General features: G+C 43.1%; 1 protein-coding gene across 4 annotated transcripts in view; it reads right to left on the bottom strand.

Moving 5' to 3' along the window:
* babam2 (BRISC and BRCA1 A complex member 2) overlaps nt 1–21,435 on the bottom strand; it is a 223,271-nt gene that overhangs the window by 43,049 nt on the left and 158,787 nt on the right. For all 4 annotated transcript variants that reach the window (XM_085997911.1, XM_085997913.1, XM_085997909.1 and 1 more), the window contains one exon: nt 6,713–6,812. In XM_085997911.1, coding sequence (XP_085854037.1) covers nt 6,713–6,812 — 100 coding nt within the window. The remainder of the gene's footprint in view (nt 1–6,712; nt 6,813–21,435) is intronic.

Here is a 21,435-nt window from a genome sequence, read left to right on the forward strand (position 1 = left end):
GCGTGACCTACTGAGTATTCACAGCATGTTGTGTCTTCTCATAGGCCTTCATTTACCATCCGAGCCCTTGCAAGGGTCCAGCAGGACTCCCCACACACTTAAAAAACTTTTCACATCTATTGCAGCAAGCTACCATTTCATATAAAATAAAAAAAATCCTGTGCAAACCCTGAAATTCAAACTTACCTGAATGATGTGTGTGTCCCTTTAAGAGCTGCAGACATTGCCACTGTTAGCCTGCTTGCATGCCAGGTTAACCTGGCATGCTTAGGACCCAGGGTGGAATTCAGCGCTGGGGTCGAAGTTCGCATTGGTGTCGTTAAGTCGGCATTGCACGCCGACTGACATCACCACACCGCCATTTTTTCTTTCAGGGCGCTGCCAGTTACTGGCAGCACAAAGGGGAGAGGAATATGGTGGCCGCCGCAGGACCCGCCACCAGCTGGTGAAAGAGCGCAGCTACCATTTTATCGCCATTTCATGGTGCTACAGAGTGGCGTTCAACAGATGAATTTCTAGCCCACTGTTTTAATTGGGGAGAAGCTCAAGGGGAGTGGGGGGTGTTAAAGTCTAGGGGGGAAAAATACAGTTGGTAGCGCCACCCGTTAGCGCTTTAAGAGGGCGCTAAGTGGGGCGCAAACCAACTAGCGCCCGGGCGCGGCACTGCCCACACCTCCCGCAAAATTCAGTGGGAGGTTAGTGGTGGCGCTAACCGGTAGTGCCCTGCGGCGCTGCGCCACTGGCGATGATGTCATTGTTGTGCGCAGCACCCCGCTCATGCCCCAGCCACGATCTTCGGGAGCACCCCCTGATTTACCGCTGGACGCTATGTCCGACAGGGTCAGGGGTGCGTACCTGCGGTCGGGGAGGCGCAATTTAAAGGAGGTGCGGGGCGGCCATTTTTGTTGCTGGTCGCTGGCCAGCACCTGCCTGCGCTCCCGTCCCCGGCCTCCTGAACACCCCCCTGCCCCCCGCGGAGTGCCGGCTGCGCTCCAAGAGCGCGGCACTTCTCTTGGGTGCCGGGCTCTTTTGCCTGCACTCCCGATCCCCGGGGGGCAGAGCTGGGCCCCAGGTCGCGCTGCACAAGGCCCCTCCCCTTTAAGAAGGGGAGGAAGGCCTGTAGTACCGCGGCACGTAGCGCCACGATATTCACTCAACGCCCCAAGAGGGATGCGGGGCGCTTCCAGTAGCGCCCCGCTTCCCTCTTGGGGCGCAACCACTCAATTTCCGGCGCGGCGGCGCTAATTTTTCCGGGGCGCTACTTTTAGCACCCCGGCGAAGTTAGCGCCTCAATCGGGGCGCTACTCAATTTTTAGCCCTAGGTCTTTTTAAATGCTGAGAGGCACAGGTTAAATTTGAACTGGAAAATAAAAACAGCGTACAAGTAGAAAATAACTATTCTCAAGAAAGATTAGAATATTGCTCCCACACATCACAGTACTGGAGACGTGGAACAAACTCTTAGCAAAAGCAGTTGATTAACGAGTTTAGAAAAAAAATATACACATCTGCATAATAAAGGGATTGAAGATTGTTGAGGGCAAGCATAGTCAGAGATGATTAAATACTGCATTCATATCGTTTCTGGCTGCTGCCATAACCAAACAAGGTTGAATAATGGAAGTTGCAAAGTAGGTACGTATTATTAAATTTTACTTGATAACTTTTTGGGGGGCGGGGGTGGAACTTTTACTTAGAAGATGAAACCTGATGGAAGTCATCAGGTGAGATCAGACAATAAGAGTGATAGCTTATCCACTGGTAGGTGAGATGGTAACAAGAAGACAAATTTATGATATTGAAATAAAAGGGTAGGATAGAAAAAAAATAATTGTACATGTGATTAGAATGTGAATTCGCAGCCCCAGCCATTTATCAAATAGAATCCAGAATTTCTTCTTAAAAAATTAGACAGTTGCTTGAAAAAGATGAGTAATAAATGGTATGAGTGAACAAGAGAGCAAAATTGGATTGTGGAGAAAGACAACAGCATAGACTTGATGGATCAAATGGCCTGTTTCAGTGTTGTTACATTCCATGACTGTAACCAACTGAAGTAGAATTTATGATAGAGCAAATGGCATCATGTCTGTAGATGGAGTGGGCGTCATTGCTAAGTAGTTGTTTTTGTTTCTTTTGCCTCTATGACTGCAGTAACTACCTAGAAACAAACCACATATATGAACCTGATTTCCCCTTTCACTGGATAGGGACTAATTTGTATCTCTGTTTTGGTGATCAATATTTCTCCTGTGGCAAATAAACTAATTTTAATCATACTGTAATGAATGGCTGGCACAGATGAGAAGTAAATGCTTCCATTACAGTATGTCATTTCTGTGCTCATATTTTTAATATTCATTCTCAGAATATGGGTGTCATTGGCAATACTGGCATTTATTGCTCATCCTTAGTTTCCCTTGTGGTGATGCACCTTCTTCCTTTCATTGCCCATCCCTAGTTGCCCTTGAGAAGGTGGTGGTGGTGGTGAGTTGCCTTCTTGAACTGCTGCAGTGCTTGTGGTGAAGGTACTCCCACAGTGCTGATAGGGTGGGAGTTCCAGGATTTTGACCCAGCGATGACAAAGGAACGGCGATATATTTCCAAGTCAGGATGGTAAGTAACTTGGAGGGGAACTTGCAGGTGTTTCCATGCGTCTGCTGCCCTTGTCCTTCTAGGTGGTAGAGGTCGCAGGTTTGGGAGGTGCTGCCGAAGAAGCCGTGGCAAGTTGCTGCAGTGCATCTTTTAGATGGTACACACTGCAGCCACGGTGTGCCGGTGGTGGAGGGAGTGAATGGAGTGCCAATCTAGTGGGCTGCTTTGTCCTGGATGGCGTCAAGCTTCTTGAGTGCTGTTGGAGCTGCACTCGTCCAGGCAAGTGGAGAGTATTCCATCACACTCCTGACTTGTGCCTTGTAGATGGTGGAAAGGCTTTGGGGAGTCAGGAGGTGAGACACTTGCCGCAGAATACCTAGCCTCTGACCTGCTCTTGTCGCCACAGCATTTATGTGGCTGGTCCAGTTAGTTAAGTTTCTGGTCAATGGTGACCCCCAGGATGTTGATGGTGGGGGATTCAGCGATGGTAATGCTGTTGAATGTCAAGGGGCGGTGGTTAGACTCTAGTTTATTGGAGATAGTCATTGCTTGGCACTTGTGTGGCGCGAATGTTACTTGCCACTTATCAGCCCAAGCCTGAATGTCGTCCAGGTCTTGCTGCATGCGGGCATGGACTGCTTCATTATCTGAGAAGTTGTGAATGGAACTGAACACTGTGCAGTCATCAGCGAACAACCCCACTTCTGAACTTATGATGGAGGGAAGGTCATTGATGAAGCAACTGAAGATGGTTGGGCCTAGGACACTGCCTTAAGGAACTCCTGCAGCGATGTCCTGCAGCTGAGATGATTGACCTCCACCAACCACAACGATCTTCCTTTGTGCTAGGTATGACTCCAGCCAGTGGAGAGTTTTCCCCGATTCCCATTGACTTCAGTTTTACTAGGGCTCCTTGATGCCACACTCGGTCAAATGCTGCCTTGATGTCAGGGGCAGTCACTCTCACCTCTGGAATTCAGCTCCTTTGTCCATGTTTGGACCAAGGCTGTAATGAGGTCTGACATCGATTAGTCCTGGCGGAACCCAAACTGAGCATCGGTGAGCAGGTTATTGGTGAGTAAGTGCCGCTTGATTGCGTTGTTGACGACGCCTTCCATCACTTTGCTGATGATTGAGAGTAGACTGATGGGGCAGTAATTGGCCGGATTGGATTTGTCCTGCTTTTTGTGGACAGGACATACCTGGGCAGTTTTCCACATTGTCAGATAGACGCCAGTGTTGTAGCAGTACTGGAACAGCTTGGCTAGAGGCGCAGCTAGTTCTGGAGCACAAGTCTTCAGCATGATAGCTGGGATGTTGTCGGGGCCTACAGCCTTTGCTGTATCCAGTGCGCTCAGCCGTTTCTTGATATCACGTAGAGTGAATCGAATTGGCTGAAGACTGGCTTCTGTGATGGTGGGGACCTCAGGAGGAGGCCGATCATCCATTCGGCACTTCTGGCTGAAGATGGTTACAAACGCTTCAGCCTTGTCTTTCGCACTCACGTGCTGGGCTCTGCCATCATTAAGGATGGGGATATTCATGGAGCCTTCTCCTCCAGTTAGTTGTTTAACTGTCCACCACCATTCACGACTGGATGTGGCAGGACTGCAGAGCTTTGATCTGATCCGTTGATTGTGGGATCGCTTAGCTCTGTCGACAGCATGCTGCTTTCGCTGTTTAGCATGCATGTAGTCTTGTATAGCAGCTTCCCAGGTTGGCACCTCATTTTTAGGCACGCCTTGTGCTACTCCTGGCATGCTCTTCTGCACTCCTCATTGATCCAAGGTTGGTCCCCTGGCCTGATGGCAATGGTAGAGTAAAGGATATGCTGGGCCATGAGGTTACAGATTGTGATGGAATACAATTGTACTGCTGCTGCTGATGGCCCACAGCACCTCATGGATGCCCAGTTCTGAGTTGCTAGATTTGTTCTGAATCTATCCCATTTAGCACGGTGGTAGTGCCACACAACACGATGGAGGATGTCCTCAGTGCGAAGATGGGATTTCGTCTCCACGAGGACTGTACGGCTGTCACTGCTACCAATGGTGTCATGGACAGATGCATCTGCGACTGGTGAGGATGAGGTCAAGTAGGTTTTTCGTTTGTGTTGGTTCTCTCACCACCTGCCGCAGGCCCAGTATGGCAGCTATGTCCTTCAGGACTCGGCCAGCTTGGTCAGTAGTGGTGCTACCGAGTCACTCTGGGTGATAGACACTGAAGTACCACACCCAGAGTACATTCTGTGCCCTTGTTACCCTCAGTGCTTCTTCCAAGTGGTGTTCAACATGGAGGAGTACTGATACATCAACTGAGGAAGGGCGGTAGGTGGTAATCAGCAGGAGGTTTCCTTGTCCATGCTTGACCTGAAGCCATGAGACTTCATGGGGTCCGGAGTCAATGTTGAGGACTCCCAAGGTCACTCTCTCCCAACTGTATACCACTGTGCCGCCTCCTCTAGTGGGTCTGTCCTGCCGCTGAAGTCCATGTGGTAAACGGTTTGATACAACCGAGTGGCTTGCTAGGTTACTTCAGTTAAGAGTCAACCACATGGGACTTGAGTCACAGATCAGCCAGACCGGGTAAGGACAGTGAATTTCTTTCCCTAAAGGATATTAGTGAACCTGTTGGATTGCTGTAAAAATCCAACAGCTCATGGTTTTTACTGCTACCAGCTTTTGAGGTGTAGCATGCCTTCTTGAGTGGCTACTCTGTTTCAAAACTTCTCAAACTGCCATGCTGGGATCTGAACTCATGTTCTCCGGATTATTGGTCCAGGATGAACACAGTCCAAAGATGTGCGGGTTAGGTTGATTGGCTATGATAAAAAAATTGACCCTTCGTGTTAGGGGGATTAAATACATGGGGTTACGGGGATAGGGTGGGATATGTGTTGGTGCAGGCTCGATGGGCCGAAATGGCCTCTATCTGTACTGTGAGGTTTCTGTGATTCCTAGTGCAGTAACATACCCACTATGCTACTGTACCTGGCATATGGAAGCATTACATGTGGTTTGCTTCTAGAAAGGTAATCCTCCTACTGTATTTAGTTTGCCTCTACTTAGACAGGATTCTGCAGTTTGTTTTCTGTGCAATTTTTGAAGTAGTTTTTTTTGGCTGAGTTTGAAACAGCTTCAAACAAGTCTTATCTCTACTGAGCTCATTTTCATTTATGAGAGAAAAACAAATTAGGGAGAGGGGTACTTTTAGAAGGTGCATTTCTCTACAGCAGGCGCACAACTTGTGTTATACCTGTAGGATATGTCCATTTTGAATTCCCGTCATCCTGGGTGAGATTACCCTTTTAAGTACTAACTAATGTTGAAGTAGTTTTGTACTATGGACTAATATTCATTCTGACAATTCATCTCAACTGGAACATCTGTTATAGACAGACTTTCATCTCATCTGTCCTGACTGGTCTTAAACCCATATCTGTGGCATTAAAGCATACTGATGGCACAAATCACTATCAGGATGAATGAGTTTAAATATCTACAAAGTGAGTTCCTAATCTTAACCACACTGTTACTGGTGCTGAACACAGACCAGATGATTGTCGACAGGGCAAGATTACTCTTGCAGCTGGTTACAGAGTGGCACTAGCAGAGCCTGTCTGCCCTCAAGAAATGGCTCGGGAGACATAAAAGGAAAGAAGGGTTAACACAAACACACAGTCAAATGCAAACAGATTTCAGTGGTTAAAAATGTATTAACAATATTGCATAAGCCTCAATAATTTCTTCTATGGTTAGTTCTATATATTCAGTATAAAGTTTCCACCTGGTCTGCCACAGTAACATCCCTCTTAGATTATGTAGTATATCAATATCCATCACATGGATCAAATTACTATCACTGATTTGATTAGAATAGTAAGATGTGCTAGGGAGGAATGAGGGTCACAACTAAGACTATATCACAGACCAGCCAACAGCCTATGAAAAGCTCATGTTCTTGGTCTGGACCATTTCTGTCCTTAACTTGTTCAGCCTACTGTAGGAGCTAGTTCTAACTTAAATAGTCCAAACAGTCCCTATATACTACATAAAAATACATTCGAAAATAAAATACAATTGAATGATGCACTGCATCTAGTTTTTCTTTGCGTTACCTTATTGTTGAGTAATTGGCAAACTTGTGGCACATAATCAATGAGACAGCCACCACCGGGGAATGGTGGGATATGGAGAGCAGAGGTCCCGCCAAGCGCACTGTAAAGGGATAAGAAAAAATATTCCCTAAATGAAAATTTCAAAATAAACAGGGTGTATTATTGTGAACTAACTCATGCAAAATGTCATCACACACAGGTCCAGGATTATGGATTTTTTTACCCCAAAACAAACAAAACTTGATCGCTCAAGTGGTTTGACTCTGGACTGAATGTGGGGTCAGTAGCCAGCAATCATCAAATTTATATTTACTCCAAAGTCTCTGATGAAAGCAGTTGTAGACTTTCACAATGTGATGCAACAAGTAACACTGGTGTTCTTAATTTTTGTCTGCATAGAGCCTGAGTTTCTTCTAGCTTGTAAAGGTGACTTCTTCAAAGCACCTTAAAGGCACTTACCTTTTGCAGCAAAGAGCTAGCTTCTTTTAACAATATTGAGAATTTGGCTTTATTTTTCCACAGCAAATATATTGCTTAGTACTACTGAATGCATTTACCTGCTGAGTCATTGGTACACATACATTGTTTTCACATTTTAATTGTTTTGTTTGGTAAAATCTAGACTACGACCTGCATCTAAATAAATAAACTGTTCCCATATTTTTTTATGATTGGTGTCTTGGTAAAGATAGAAAGTTGCATTGGTGAAACTTTGTAACAGTGAAAATGGATATTAATTTGTATTTTGTTATACATATGATTTTAGTTAAAAAAATATATATATTAGTTCATTTAAACTCAACAAGAAGCTATCCACAATTCCACTCAATATGAATTCACTCTTGATCTACTGGAAAGTGAAGTATAGTGAAACACATCTTATTATAGTAAACTAGCCTTGTACACAGGAAACTGAAACTGATACAGATAGATGGAACAAACAAAAAACACCTCCCAATAAATTAATCACAGCAAAATGGAAAGAAATCCCCAAACTTTCCAAGAAGACACCCAGAAAATATCAAGGAACACAAAACAAAGGCAAAAAAGTACCATACTTAAACAACGTATGAGAAAGCAAAGAAAATTAACTGCAATAGAGTCAAATGCGGAAAACCCACAGCTCTCCCCAAAGGTCAACAAGGTGACAACCAAATGAGTTCTAAATGAAGCTATACATGCAAACTAACATCCCCTTATTCAGGAATCCTACCATCAACCCCAACAATAACTGCACAAAACAATTCTCAGCACACCATCTGGAATCAGTAACTAGTAATGTAACCACAAATAAAACCAAAAAATGTATACTAGGCATGAAAAATTAATACCACCTTACAAAGGAATGCTGAGCCACAGTATGAGATTACTAAATAACACTACTTGTATTTATATAGCACTTTTCTCACAATTAATTACTTTTTCAATTTAATGACTGTTGCTATGCAGGCAAATGTGGCAACCACTCTTAACAGATGGTTACAAAAGTATATATGAATAAATAAAATCTATGTAGTAATCATACATAGATAATTCCCTTTTAAATTATAGGATCAAACTGTTCAACCTTTCACTATGTCTTGCCAAAATACCCCACTGACAACCACCTTAAGGAATATTACAACCTATTGCACCTTTAACAGAAAAACATCCTCAAATGTTTCACATAGGTGCAAAAATGGACACCAATTATAAGTTGGGGAGTTAGCAGAGGAAATTGACCCTTAGTGTTAGGGGATTAAATAGATGGGGTTACAGGGATAGGGTGGGATATGTGTCGGTGCAGGCTCGATGGGCCGAAATGGCCTCTATCTGCACTGTAGATTCTGTGATTCTGTGACTAAAGGCAAACTTGAATCGGTAGGTTTCGAGATTGTCTTTAAAGCAGGGAGAGAGAAAATGAGACAGACGGCTTTAGAGATAGACTTCTAGACAGTGGACCAAGACATTGCAAAGCTTTGCCACTAATAGTTAAATGGAGGAGAAAATGGATGTTAGTGATGGGCTGGTACATAGGAATATAAGTAGGCCATTCAGCCCCTTGAACCTGTTCCACCATTCAATTAGATCATGGCTGATCTGTACCTCAACTCCATTTACCCACCTTTGCTCCATATCCCTTAATACCCTTACCTAACAAAAATCTATCGATCTCTGTTTTGAAATTTTCAATTGACCTAGCCTCAACAGTTTTTTGAGAGATAGAGTTCCAGATTTCCACTACCCTTTGTGTAAAGATGTACTTCCTGGCATCACCCGTGAACGGCCTAGCTCTAACTTTAAAGTTATGCCCACTTGTTCTGGACACCTCCACCAGAGGAAATCGTTTCTATCTACGCTAACAACTCATTTAATTATCTTAAATACCTCAATTAGATCACCCCTTAATCTTCTATACTCAAGGGACGACAAGCCTAGTCTATGCAACCTGTCCTCATAATTTAACCCTTTCAGCCCAAGTATCATTCTGGTGAATATGCACAGCACCTCCTCCCAGGTCAATATATCCTTCCTGAGGTGAGGTGCCCAGAACTGAACACAGTACTCTAAATGGGGTCTAACCAGAGCTTTATATAACTGTAGCATAACTTCCACCCCCTTGAGATAAAGGTCAACATACCACTAACCTTGTTTGTACCCGTCTACTAGCTTTTAGTGATTTCTGTACATGGACCCCCTAAATCTCTCTGCTCCTCCACAGTTCTTAGCTTCTCACCATTAGAAAATATGCTGATCATCTTTCTTGGGTCCAAAGTGGATTACCTCACACTTCCCCAAATTGAACGCCATCTGCCACAGTTTTTCCCACTCACTTAATCTATCAATGTCCCTAGCTAGAGACCATGGAAAGGTCGAGGGTGGATATTTTGGGGGCAGGATGGATAATCACAATGGTTTTAAAGGGATCGTGCCAGAGCAGAGGAGGACCATTTACAACACTGGTAAGCATAAGGCCATGGAGGAAGATAAGTTATTAGCAGTTGGGTGGGGATGAGATTGAGGAAATAGGAAAATGGATCTCATGGAACAGATAAGCTTGGAGAGAGTGGAGGGGGAACAGAAACTACAGAGTGATAAGATGGAGAGAGTTGAGGGCTAGAAGGGTTTGAGTCAGGGATGAAGAGAGGTGTGGCAGCTGAATCAGCTGCATGGATGGATTTAACCTTAAAACAAAATATTCCATTAGGTCCTTGTATTTAGTGTTAGAGGGGTGGGGGAAAGGCATCTGGCATTGAGTCTGGAGTTGTCCTAATGGTTCAAGACAGTCCAGGAATATTTGGTTGTGGAGAGTGAAGCACAATTTTGCTTCATGAGGTCAAGCCAGATATGGGAGTGGATGGCTAGAACAGTCCTGAGCCAGGTGCTCTAGAATCTAAGGCCCTCAGACAGAAAGACTGCAAATGTGAGAGCTGCACCAGGAGAACAGTAAGAATGGGAAATTCTGAGCAGATTAAAGGGGCCAAAGACAGAAATGAGGGAGCAGCAGTCATGGGGTCATAAGATAGGAAATTGGGAGTTACAGTGTATGGTCGTGAGGGAACTGGGCAGATGCTTTTTCCAGAAATGGAGGCGAGAGTAATGGGATTTGATTCAGGCAGGTTGATGTGAACAGTGTTGTGTTAGGCAAATGTCATAGTTACAATAAGTAAAGAAAGAACTTTTATTTATACAGCACCTTTCATGTCTGTAGAACACCCTAAAACACTTTACTTTTGACGTGAAATCACTGTTGTAATGTGGGCAAATGTACACAGCAGGTCCCACAAACAACTTCAATGATGTTGGTTGAGGGATAAATGTTGGCCAGGATACCAACTGAACTTCTTTGCTCTTCTTCGAATAGTTCCGTGGGATCTTACGATAGTGGAGCATTCCCTCCATTTTTGACTGGAATGCCAGCCTAGATTATGTGCTCAATTCCTGGAGTGGAGCTTGAACCAATGACCTTCCGAGACAGGAGTGCTACCATTGAGCCAAGGCCAACACACTTGGCAGCTTAACAAATACTTATCCACCCAAATAGTAAACACACTGGTTTTTCAATATGGGTGTGTGATGCTTTTAACCTGAATGCATAGATGTGGATAACTTACAAGAGTCAAAGTCTTATCTGAAAATTATGTTCAATGCTGGAAGTAGAGAAAATGCCATCAAATTAAAATCAATAAATTGTCTGGGGAAAGGTAGTTTAGATGTCTCAAATTTAATCATCAAGTTTATGTTCCAGACAACACAGCAGTGAGTGTTTGAACATTTTAGGATTTTAGATGAATAGAACAAAGAGGGCGAATTTCCCCAGATACGTTAGGCGCTAAAGAGCCTCCCAAGTGGCCAAGATGGGAACTTGGCTTAGCCTGCATTTAGCACAAGACGCCATCATAGCAAAGGAGTAGGTTTGCGTTTGGAATGGCTGCCTGGAGGATTGTTAAGGAGCTGATTACCAATAAAATTGCTGGCTAGCGCTCATTAAAGAAGCTGCACAGCATTTTGGTGGCTAGCATTTGAATTAACGCCCACTCCTAACAGCGACCAGCTGAATAGGCATAAACAAGTCGTTGCTGAGGATTTTGAGCGCTACTTAAAGGCATACTCACCTTTCACTGTTCACTTGCTGATGGATGTTTGAAGAAGACTTTAAAGCACATCAGGAGACTTTCTGGGACAGTTTGTCAAGACTTCACCAACACTATCAACATTTATTCTGGAAATTCTCTGAGGACCACCTAAAAAGTGTAAGTGCTGTGCTATTCTACCTTATTGGACACCTTATAGGAGTCACCAGGTGAAAGCGAGTGCTTGGTCATGGGCATCTTGTTAGGGGACCCCTTGGTCTGCAGGAGGAAGACATGAGGCCAGGCAGTGCAGCACCAGCTGCTGCAGGAGCGGGGGGCAGGAGGACGAGGTGGGTTCCTTAGCCCCCTCTGGGTACAGGGCGTCCTTCCTCGTCTGGACCTTCTCCATCAGGACCTCTAGTGCCGTGTCAGAGAACCTGTACGCCCTCTCCCTCGGACCCCGAACCATCCTGAAACCTGCCATTGTGTGACAGCCACCCCTCCCCCCGACACCTTCAGTGGAAGTGGGTGCGTGGAGCCCACATATACTGCTTCATGAAAATTGCTTCTAATCAACACTTGAGTGCTAAAACTACAGGTGTCTGTTTTAGTACCTCCAGGCAAGTTCAAATTATGGTAATTTGAAATTAGGCCCAAAACAGTCATGTCTTATTAGCACAGCACCCACTGAGTGCATGTTTTCACTTTCACCAACATAACCCCCATAGTCTTTTTTCCTTCGTAACATGCTGCATGCCTTTTCCCCGATAAAAGCAGAGCATGAGCTAATCAGTCTTCTAATCATTTTCCATTTCATGATAACATCTGAATCTTTCAATAAGATGGAGTTTGCACATTCTCCCCGTGTTTGCGTGGGTTTCCTCCGGGTGCTCCGGTTTCCTCCCACAGTCCAAAGATGTGCAGGTTAGGTTGATTGGCTATGATAAAATTGACCCTTAGTGTTAGGGGGGGATTAAATACGTGGGGTTACGGGGATAGGGTGGGATATGTGTTGGTGTAGGGGTTACGGGGATGGGATATGTGTCGGTGCAGGCTCGATGGGCCGAAATGGCCTCTATCTGCACTGTGAGGTTTCTGTGATTCTTCTGTGATTACATCCCTTTCACTCCACCTTTGAACTTATTATTCTCTATATTACAGAATATATTTTATTGTTTATTTATGATATGAAACAAAAAAACTTTTAAAATAAGTCTTTAGTCCTCGAGGGTTCGGTTGTAGGAACAGTTATAGTAGTTGTCGCACCTGAACCTGCAGGAAAAGCCCCGACAATCGGCTTATTCTTAAATATTTGATTCGAAAATACAGGTCTGTAGTTACATTAGATTTTTTTTTAAAGTTTACAACCGAAAGCATTAAGCCACATGGGAACAGAGAAAAACTGGTGAAACGCCATATTGCCATGCTACAGCCGTAAGTATGTCTTAAAGATATGTGGCAATTTGGGTGGGTAGCATCCGCTGCCCGCCCGCACCCCCCACTTTTAAATAATTTATAAAACTAAATGCAATGTGATACATTTTGGTTGATTATTCAAAGATATGCAGGGCCTTTGAAGTGTTGCTTTATGCTTAATATTATTGTCTCAGCTTTTATCAAATATCCTCTGCACTCATTAGCAAACTGTAAACACAAGCTTTGGATCCTCAGCATTTTCATGAAGGCCTGAAATGAAATCACTACGTACACATCACTCGCTGTCTGTGCATTCATAGGTAAATGTGACTGCCAATAATAATAACTCACCTACAGCTACCATCAGATCTAGCTTGGCAACCAAATGTACATCATATCATTCTTATTCCAGAATCATCCTTGGATGCAATGGGAATTCCCCAACCGCTTTACTCCAACACAAACCACCTCCTCCAGACTCCCCCTGCTACCCCCATTACCTTCATATCTAAAGCCAGTTGTGAGAAACATGGATTTCTTGAGGCTATCAGCTCAGCTTCCTTCACCGAGCTCGGTCCCTGCCAAGCTCTAGCTTCACACTATTGCTTCTTGCTCATTTCCATCACAGCCCTCACCAGATTTATTTAATCCATGAGGCACACTACCTGCTCCTTTGACCCCCTCCAACTCGGCTCCTGTTTACTCAACTGCCCCTCCTTGACCTAAAGCTCGCCGCGTTGTCAACAGCTCCCTCGATGCAGGCATTGTCGTCTCCACTTTCATTCTGCTACTTAAAGAAAACCGACCTTTGACCCCGCTGGTCGGTCTAACTAATGCCCTACCTCCAACTTCTCTTTCCTTGCTGAGATTCTGAAACATGGTTGTCACTACCCAACTCCATGCCCATCTTTCTCACGACGCCCTGTGAATTACTTTAATCTAGCCTCCATCATGCCCACAGCTCTGAGACAAACCTAGCCGAAATCACCAATGTTGCCAATTTGTTTACTTCAATTTGTGGATGGGCCAGACTTTTTTGTCGCTCATCATTGACAAAACTAAAGCCACTCTATTTGGCATCTGCCAGAATCTCCATGCCCTAACCCTCCTCCCAAACTCCACTCCCCCTGCCTTGGATGCCCAGACAAGTTCACAACAATGGTACATAACTTCTATGTCCTTCTCATCCTGGAGCTGAGCTTCAAACTGCATCAGGTCCAAGATTGCTTACTTCCACCTCTGAAACATCACTCTTCTCCACCCCCGCCCACACACTGCCACTGAAACCATACTTCCAGTCTCAACTTTTCCCTGGGCTCCCCCGATAAAAGCTCCAACTTATCCAGATCTGGCGAGTCACCATTGCCAAGAAACTAAACTGGACCAGCCACATAAATGCCATGGCTACTAGAACAGGTCAGAGGCTGGGTATTCTGTGGCGAGGGGCTCTCTCCCTGACTTCCCAAAGCCTCGCCACAACCTACAAGGCACAAGTCAGGAGTGTGATGGAATACTCTCCACTTGCCTGGATGGGTGCAGCTAGTGCAGCAACTCGCCAAGGCTTCTTTGACAGCACCTCCCAAACCCGTGACCTTCACCACCTAGAAGGACAAGGGTAGCAGGTGCATGGGAACACCAGTACATCCAAGTCACAAACCATCTTGACTTGGGCATATATCACTGTTCCTTCATCGTCAAAATCCTGGAACTCTGTTTTCAAACTTCTAATTACTTACTGGAAGCAAGATCTAGGTTCTTTCAACATTGAGTCACATCTGCAAATTCAATGCCTTCGCATTGGGATATTGTCAGACTAACTGTCGGGTTTGTTAACCTTGTATTCCATTGGGCCACTAAATTATTTGGAAGTTATTTTTTTTTAAACTGTTTTCACCCCGATATACCAACCTCAGAAGAAAATAGTCAAGTTTGTTTCCAACTGAGCCAATGCTATTCCTTAATCAGCAACTGGGCTGTGAGTTGCTTACTCTTGATTTGTTTTTCTTTGCTGTGTTTTTAAAAATCTGTGCTCGCTACACATTTCTTTACTTATCTTCTGCAGTTACTCTTGAGCACTATTACTGTATTTCCACTTTTCCTCTCACGATTGCTGCTTTGATTCACTGTCCCCATCCATTTCCTCCACTGTTTATATCCTTTGTTCATCATGCACCTGCCCAATATGCTATCCATAAATATCTGACTCTCACTGTGAGATCAGGGGCAAGCAAAGAATGTTATTGGAGTGTGGGGCTAGCCTAGCTCCTCCTGTACTCTGAAACCAAGTTATTCTCACTATATGGGGATCAGATCAGTTTCATACAACTGAATCCTATTTTTTTGTGGTTGGGCACACTGGGCATCCAATATGCTGCACATCTCTACATCACCATGTTCATTTGTCCAGCTCTTCAGGATCATTACACTATCATTCGAAACTAGATTTTTAAAAATATCTGATGGAAGCACTGATCACTACAATGTTTTCATCTGTACTGTGAACAAAGGTCATACTGGAATAAATGAATAGGTATCACACTTGACAATCTTACTCATACGAGCACAAAGAGACATACAACTGTGAAAATAACAGGTCTTTTAAAGGTGACTGGCGCTCCTCCGCTTTTATAATCAGGTGCCATTAGCTATTTTGCAGAGTCAGTACATTTAAAAAGGAGAAAACAGGTTACATTGTTTCAGCTTTAGTACTACAGGAAACCACATCAAACAATGTGACCACACATCCACCTCAAAAATCTCCTTCCTGCTTAATTCTGTCTAATGCTGAAAGTGTCATCATCTAGTAACTGCATCCTCACGATCAAACTAAATGTGGTAAAACTTTAATGTGAATGGAATCCTTTCTTGCATGCAAGCCACGCACTGAATAATCCAGGTGAATTCTGTTTAACCTTTTTAAGAATGAAGATGACTTTTAACCCAGCAGAAATTAGGTTTGTGATAACGTGGACTACTGATCACGTGGCTTAAAATTACATATCCAAATAGTCAGAACCAGAAGTCCAATAACCTATTTTGAAACTAAGAGAGATTCTTAATGGTCCGGTTAAAGGGTTGCAGAATATATTGAAATGCACAAGAAGGAATTAAAACATTCAGACTAAATATGTATTTTTACATTTTTAGTGATAAATGCTCATTGCAAATATTTATCCACTTTCTTTTTAAGCTATTATGGATTTTGCTTGCAACACTGAAGGAACAACAAAAAAATCTAACAGATCTTAATGGTTAAACTCAATGTTAAAATTCCATTCTCTGGATTTAGTTTGTCAATACTGTATGGGACTTACTTGAGGCAGTAGTTAACAATACCCTGATTGCAGAATTGCATGAGTTTGAAACTCAGTTGTGGACAGTGAGGATTATTTGCATCAGTATTATTCAGCAAACCTCCATGATTGGATGGACTACAGTACTTTAAAAAATCCCTCTTCCGTACATACTATGGATTATTCTAGTGTCGTTCAATGCATTAGCCACTAGTCACATGTGGCTAATTAGGAATCCAGGTGTGGTTAATTGCATTTCTGGTTAGTAAATAAAAAATATGAGTACTAAACACAGTCGTTGGGCATGTGATCTCAATACTTATATTCACGTTTATTAAGTAAATATACCTGTGAAGTACATTTATCTGTATTGAGTGCATGTAAGGCGATCGTGCATATGGCTAAAATGGTGTCGCCGTAGCCACACCTGTGGCTAGTCAACAATTTCTGTTGGACAATCCTGCACTATTCCCTGGGTAAGAAGTGGGCAGAACAAATGGTCTTCTCCCACAACTCTTTCAGTGCTACTTTGCTACAGGTTGCTGAATGGTTTGTGACCATGGCCCAGGGTGACTTACCCTCTGATTTCCTCTTGCTCTGTGAGGATGCACATAACCACCAGTTGCTGACTTGTTCTGATGGCCTGACTAAGATTGGAACTCACCTGGTTATATTTTGTCTGAGATCTGATTAAATGTCTAGGAGGAACAAATCATACCAAATTGTGGGCAAACTACATTTGACCTCTCTGGAAATATAGCAGCATACCAATGCTCTGTGCCACACTCTAGCTCTGGCAGTTTTCTGTGTTTTTAAGCTAAATTCATAACAGAATGAAAGTGGTAATGTAAAACGAGCAGGAGATTTGTTTGGAAGTTGAGAGTACATTTACTCACAAGCAAATATGTTCACACAGGAGATATGCAGAAGCCCAAAGCACACATGGTCTACTGTCAAAAGCTGCTGTATTCTGTCTCGGAGACCTGATTAAATCTCTATGAGGGACAAATCATCACAAATTAAGTCTGAGAGCGCATGGAGTGCTCCTTGAAATTTCCGTGAGCATATGGATTGATTAATGCAGAGCCAGAAATGTTACATGCATTTCTTAGTCTACTGATTTCTGCTTGCCTGAGGTCAATTACAAGCTGTTACCCAACCCATTTGTTGATTAAAAGAAACAAGCCTGGGAAAGACTTCATTGCTTACAACAGCCCATTTTTGAAGGGGGAACTGAGTCTAGAAACACTAGATCAAGTGTACCCAGTGCAGCATCGCATCTCACTTCAAAGATAGTGTGAATCACTCGAAATGTAGCGCCTAAGTAGTTCTGATAAGCATGAATGCAACGCAACTGAATGCCCCTCCCAAGGTGTTAATTTTAGAGTCTCAGGCTCCACGCTTTTTAAATAACTGATTTTGCCTATATTTTTAGAGCCAAGAATCATGAATTAATAGAAAGCATTATATCTGCTGCGAATGTGAAACAAAAACAGAATATGCTGGAAATACATTTGGGCCTGTCAGCAGTGGAGAAGTGAAAGGTAGGTTAACGTTTAGGGTATAATCCCCAGGTTCCAACACTGAATATTATACAGCACAATTTGATAAAAGGAGTTGTTTCTTTATTGCATGTTTTTCCAAATATACCAGAAATTGATGGCTTGCTAATTCTTCACCTCAAAAAGGATGCAAAAGTGATATTAAGTGGAATGATTTCTATGAACTAGACCTAAAAGCCTTGATTCTCTGCCATTACCAACCGATCGGGTGGCTGGTTGCAGGAAATTGGGGGGCTGGGGGAGAAATGAGAGGGGAAGATTCGCACCCGAACTGCAGCAGGTTTGCATCCTGATGCATCTTCCTGGGGGGTGGGACCAGTGTTAGTAGGAACACATACTTTAAATACATTTTAATAAGCATTTGGGTTCCGATAAACCATTTCAGCAGTTATAGTATGCAGGATGCCGGACATTAAATATGCACATTTTAAATGGACTAGTGGGCAGTAAATATCCCAGAGGTCATGGAAAAGCTTAAAGTGATATAAGAAGAAAAAGTATATTTTAGAAAAGAAAAAAACTTGCATTTATATATTTTAGCCATTTCTTAACTGTTCTTCATTTCTCTCCCTCTTGTGGGGGGGAGAAATTCAACTCGACCATCCGTTTTGTGTCTGAAAAACAGTCAGCAAGGGATGGAAAATTGAGGGGGGTACCTCAGCCGTACAACTGAAGCCCAAGGCCTGCCTAATGCTAGATTCAAGTGGGCCTGTAAATGGCTGACCAGCCTGCCTGCCTGAAATAGGCATAAGGCTGCTTTTACTATGCTAATCTGGGTCCTACGCTGATTGTAGGACCCTGATACAAAATTCAGGTACCAATGAGCGAAGCTTATGCCAGACAGAGGTTCAGTGTTAATTGTCCTCATTTTGCTTAATTATCTCTCCAAGAGCCCTTGGAGAATTCTTTGGACAACATCATTCTACCTTCTAGATTTAAAAGACAGCATTGGATGAAATGCAAAAATAAGAGAGATAAATTACAGTTTTTCTTTAAATGAAGCAAACAATTGTTTAAAAATATAGGAAAGAAATCCTGAATGTCTACCTTCAATTTTGATACAAAATTTAAATGTGGTGATAGGTTCAAGAATCCATCTATAATGTAAGAGGTTCATTTAGTACCTTTTTAATGGAGTATTTGTTTCTCTTTGCACACTCAGTACCAATGTCATTAAAAGCTGTAGTAAAAGTGAGATCATACCAGTCTATTTGCATGTTTTGTTGCATAGTTTGCTACTGAATGCCAGACTCAAAACTGGATGATGATGATTCTTTAAAAAAAAAAGGAAATAAATCTGTCCTGCAATTCAAGTTCTGAGGAAGTACATTTTTACTTGACTGTCGTAAGAAAGAGGGAACAGCACATATGGAGGGAAAGCAAAGCAAAGGACGGAAATAGGAGGAGGAGAAAAAAAAAGTAAACAGAACAGAATTTTTTTTGAACAAAACACCACATAAAAACTATACATTCCGAGACTGAACACGTTTTAGGGTCTAGATTTAAATTAGAGAAAAGCTGGCATATATGAAGACCTACAGCACAATATTTAACAATTCGAGTAACAGAAGCATAGCTGTTAGAAAATTGTTTGTTTGACTAAAAGTCAAGAGTCAGCACTAGGGAGAAGTCCTGCCTGTCACTGTACTTTTTGTAAACTGATTAGCCATGGGTGGTGCAACTAATGACAACCATGGCATATTTCCCAATTACAAACCACAACTATGCCAGCTTCCAATTAATAAAAATATTAACAATGCTGTGACATTAACCTTGGAGTAGGTTTTGCTGTAGTGCTTTATTTCAAAGGGTGGGGCGGTGAGCTAGCACACATGAACTGTAGCACAGTAAACATTTGGACCGAGAGTAACTTTTTTTGAGCTCATTCCAAGGGCTGCTTGCGTTAAACATCACAACTGCCCTGTTAAAATAGTCTACATAGCAAGGGTAGTTCTGATTACGGATACCAGAATGCGTACGCATGCAGCTTTAACACCAGGAGGATACTTATTAAATTACTGTCACTCTCTCCTGGTACAACCCCATTATCTCTGTTGGCAGGCAATAAGAAGGTCTAGCTAGATAGGCTTTATACCAAGAGTGAATCTCAGCAGCCATTTTACATTGCTTTGATTCAAGGGTTAAAGTGGTAATACCAGAGATAAAGGGCTGGATTTTCCAAGCCCCGTGGAGATGGGCATGGAGGCGGGACAGCCGGTAAACTCGGAGAAAGTGAGGGCGGATGGCAAAGCCGCCCCCATCCCGCCTCCGTGCCCTTTTGCCAGGAGGTGGGAAGATGTGCAGCTTCGGGTCCCGTCTCCTGGAGGCAGGAAAGGCATTTAACCCTTTTAACTGCCCGTTAACAGGCAGAAAAAAGAATTAGTGCCATTTTACCTTCACAGGTGAAGGCTTCCCGACCTCAGAGAACCCCGCCGGGTTGGAGGAGATGTGAAGGAGTTCTGCGGCGGTCGGAGGCACCTGGAAGGAAGGTGTGGAGGTGAGTGATGGGTGCAAGTGTGGAGTGGTAAATATGCAAGGTGAGTGATAAGGTAAGTGAACACTTTTTAAAACTTGTTTTCTTCATACAGCCTTTAACCGCAGTGGATGGGGAGAGCCGACATCCTGCTTGTCAATTTCACAGAATGGCTGTTGGAACCTCCGTTCCAATAGCCATGTGAAATTTACAAATTTGAAAGGTTTGATGAGTCCTCAACACAAGGACTCATCAAACTAAAGAGAATGTTAGTGTTTGACAGCTCACAGAGCTGTCAAACGCTGACATTTCTTCTTTCAAGAAGTCTTGACAGATAGCACGTCTAATGTCGAAATGATCTGTCAGTGACTGCCTCCCTAATTGGCCTGCTGAGCCCGCAGGGCAGGCTTAACAAGCTCAATCGGGGAAAAAATCCCTCTGGTTGGTCAGGCAAGGATGGAGGCGGGACATTGACACAACAAGCAGCTGTCCCGCCCCCAACTCGCCTCCATTCACAAAATCCAGCCCAAAGGGTTGGGGCTATCTTTGTATTGAGATACTAGGGCAGAAATCAGATTGGTTGAGAAACTGGCAAAAATCAGGATTTCAATATAACTGCTGTTATTGAATCCGAACATGCAAGAGTTAAACCTCAAAGGCATAAACCTATAGTGAACTTAAAACTGAATCACCCTTTTGCACTTACCACACCCTCCTTGCAGCATAGAATCACAGCTGCCCTCTTCCATCAGTCCTGCTTAGTTGGTATTTATTTCCCATGGTTAAGCAAGTATTTGCACAAGCATCAGTATGGAACCCTTCCACTATAATCCACCAGAATAACTGGGGCGCTCCACTAATCCTGCATGGACTGTACATCATCACATGCTGTTAATGTCTGTGTGACAGAAACACGTACTTTATCAGTCTTTGCACCAATTCTTTTCCCAGATTTAACTACTCTTATTCTTGGCGTTTATATGAACTCAGTACTACTGTAATTCAATCGACTCATGTATTAAGTATTACTTTAACAGCATTTAACAATAACCAAGTTATCCAGCTTGAGATATCCTGGTCTGCAAAGAGAAAATTCGCATTTCTACATTTGATACAACACAGCAGTGACTTCATCACATGATTTATTTTTCCTTTGCTAGCCAACAAGAACTATTAAAATTTATTAACTTAAAAAATATATGCTTATTATAACGAGGATGCTTCATGTGACTTTTTTTCTGTTCTGAATGTAATTGTTTTGTGAGTTGGACTTAACGGCAGAGGTGATCTGCAAACTGTTTGCACGACAAAGTAATTATTTAGTAGGCAACAAAGATATGACACATATGGAGGGCTTAGCTTCACCATTACTGACAAGTCCTGCTTAGTTAAATCTGAATATCTAGCCTGGAGTTTTCCCTTAACA

This window comes from Somniosus microcephalus, chromosome 9, assembly GCF_052327205.1.
Source record: "Somniosus microcephalus isolate GS21.2 chromosome 9, FLI_Smic_1.0, whole genome shotgun sequence".
NCBI lineage: Eukaryota > Metazoa > Chordata > Chondrichthyes > Squaliformes > Somniosidae > Somniosus > Somniosus microcephalus.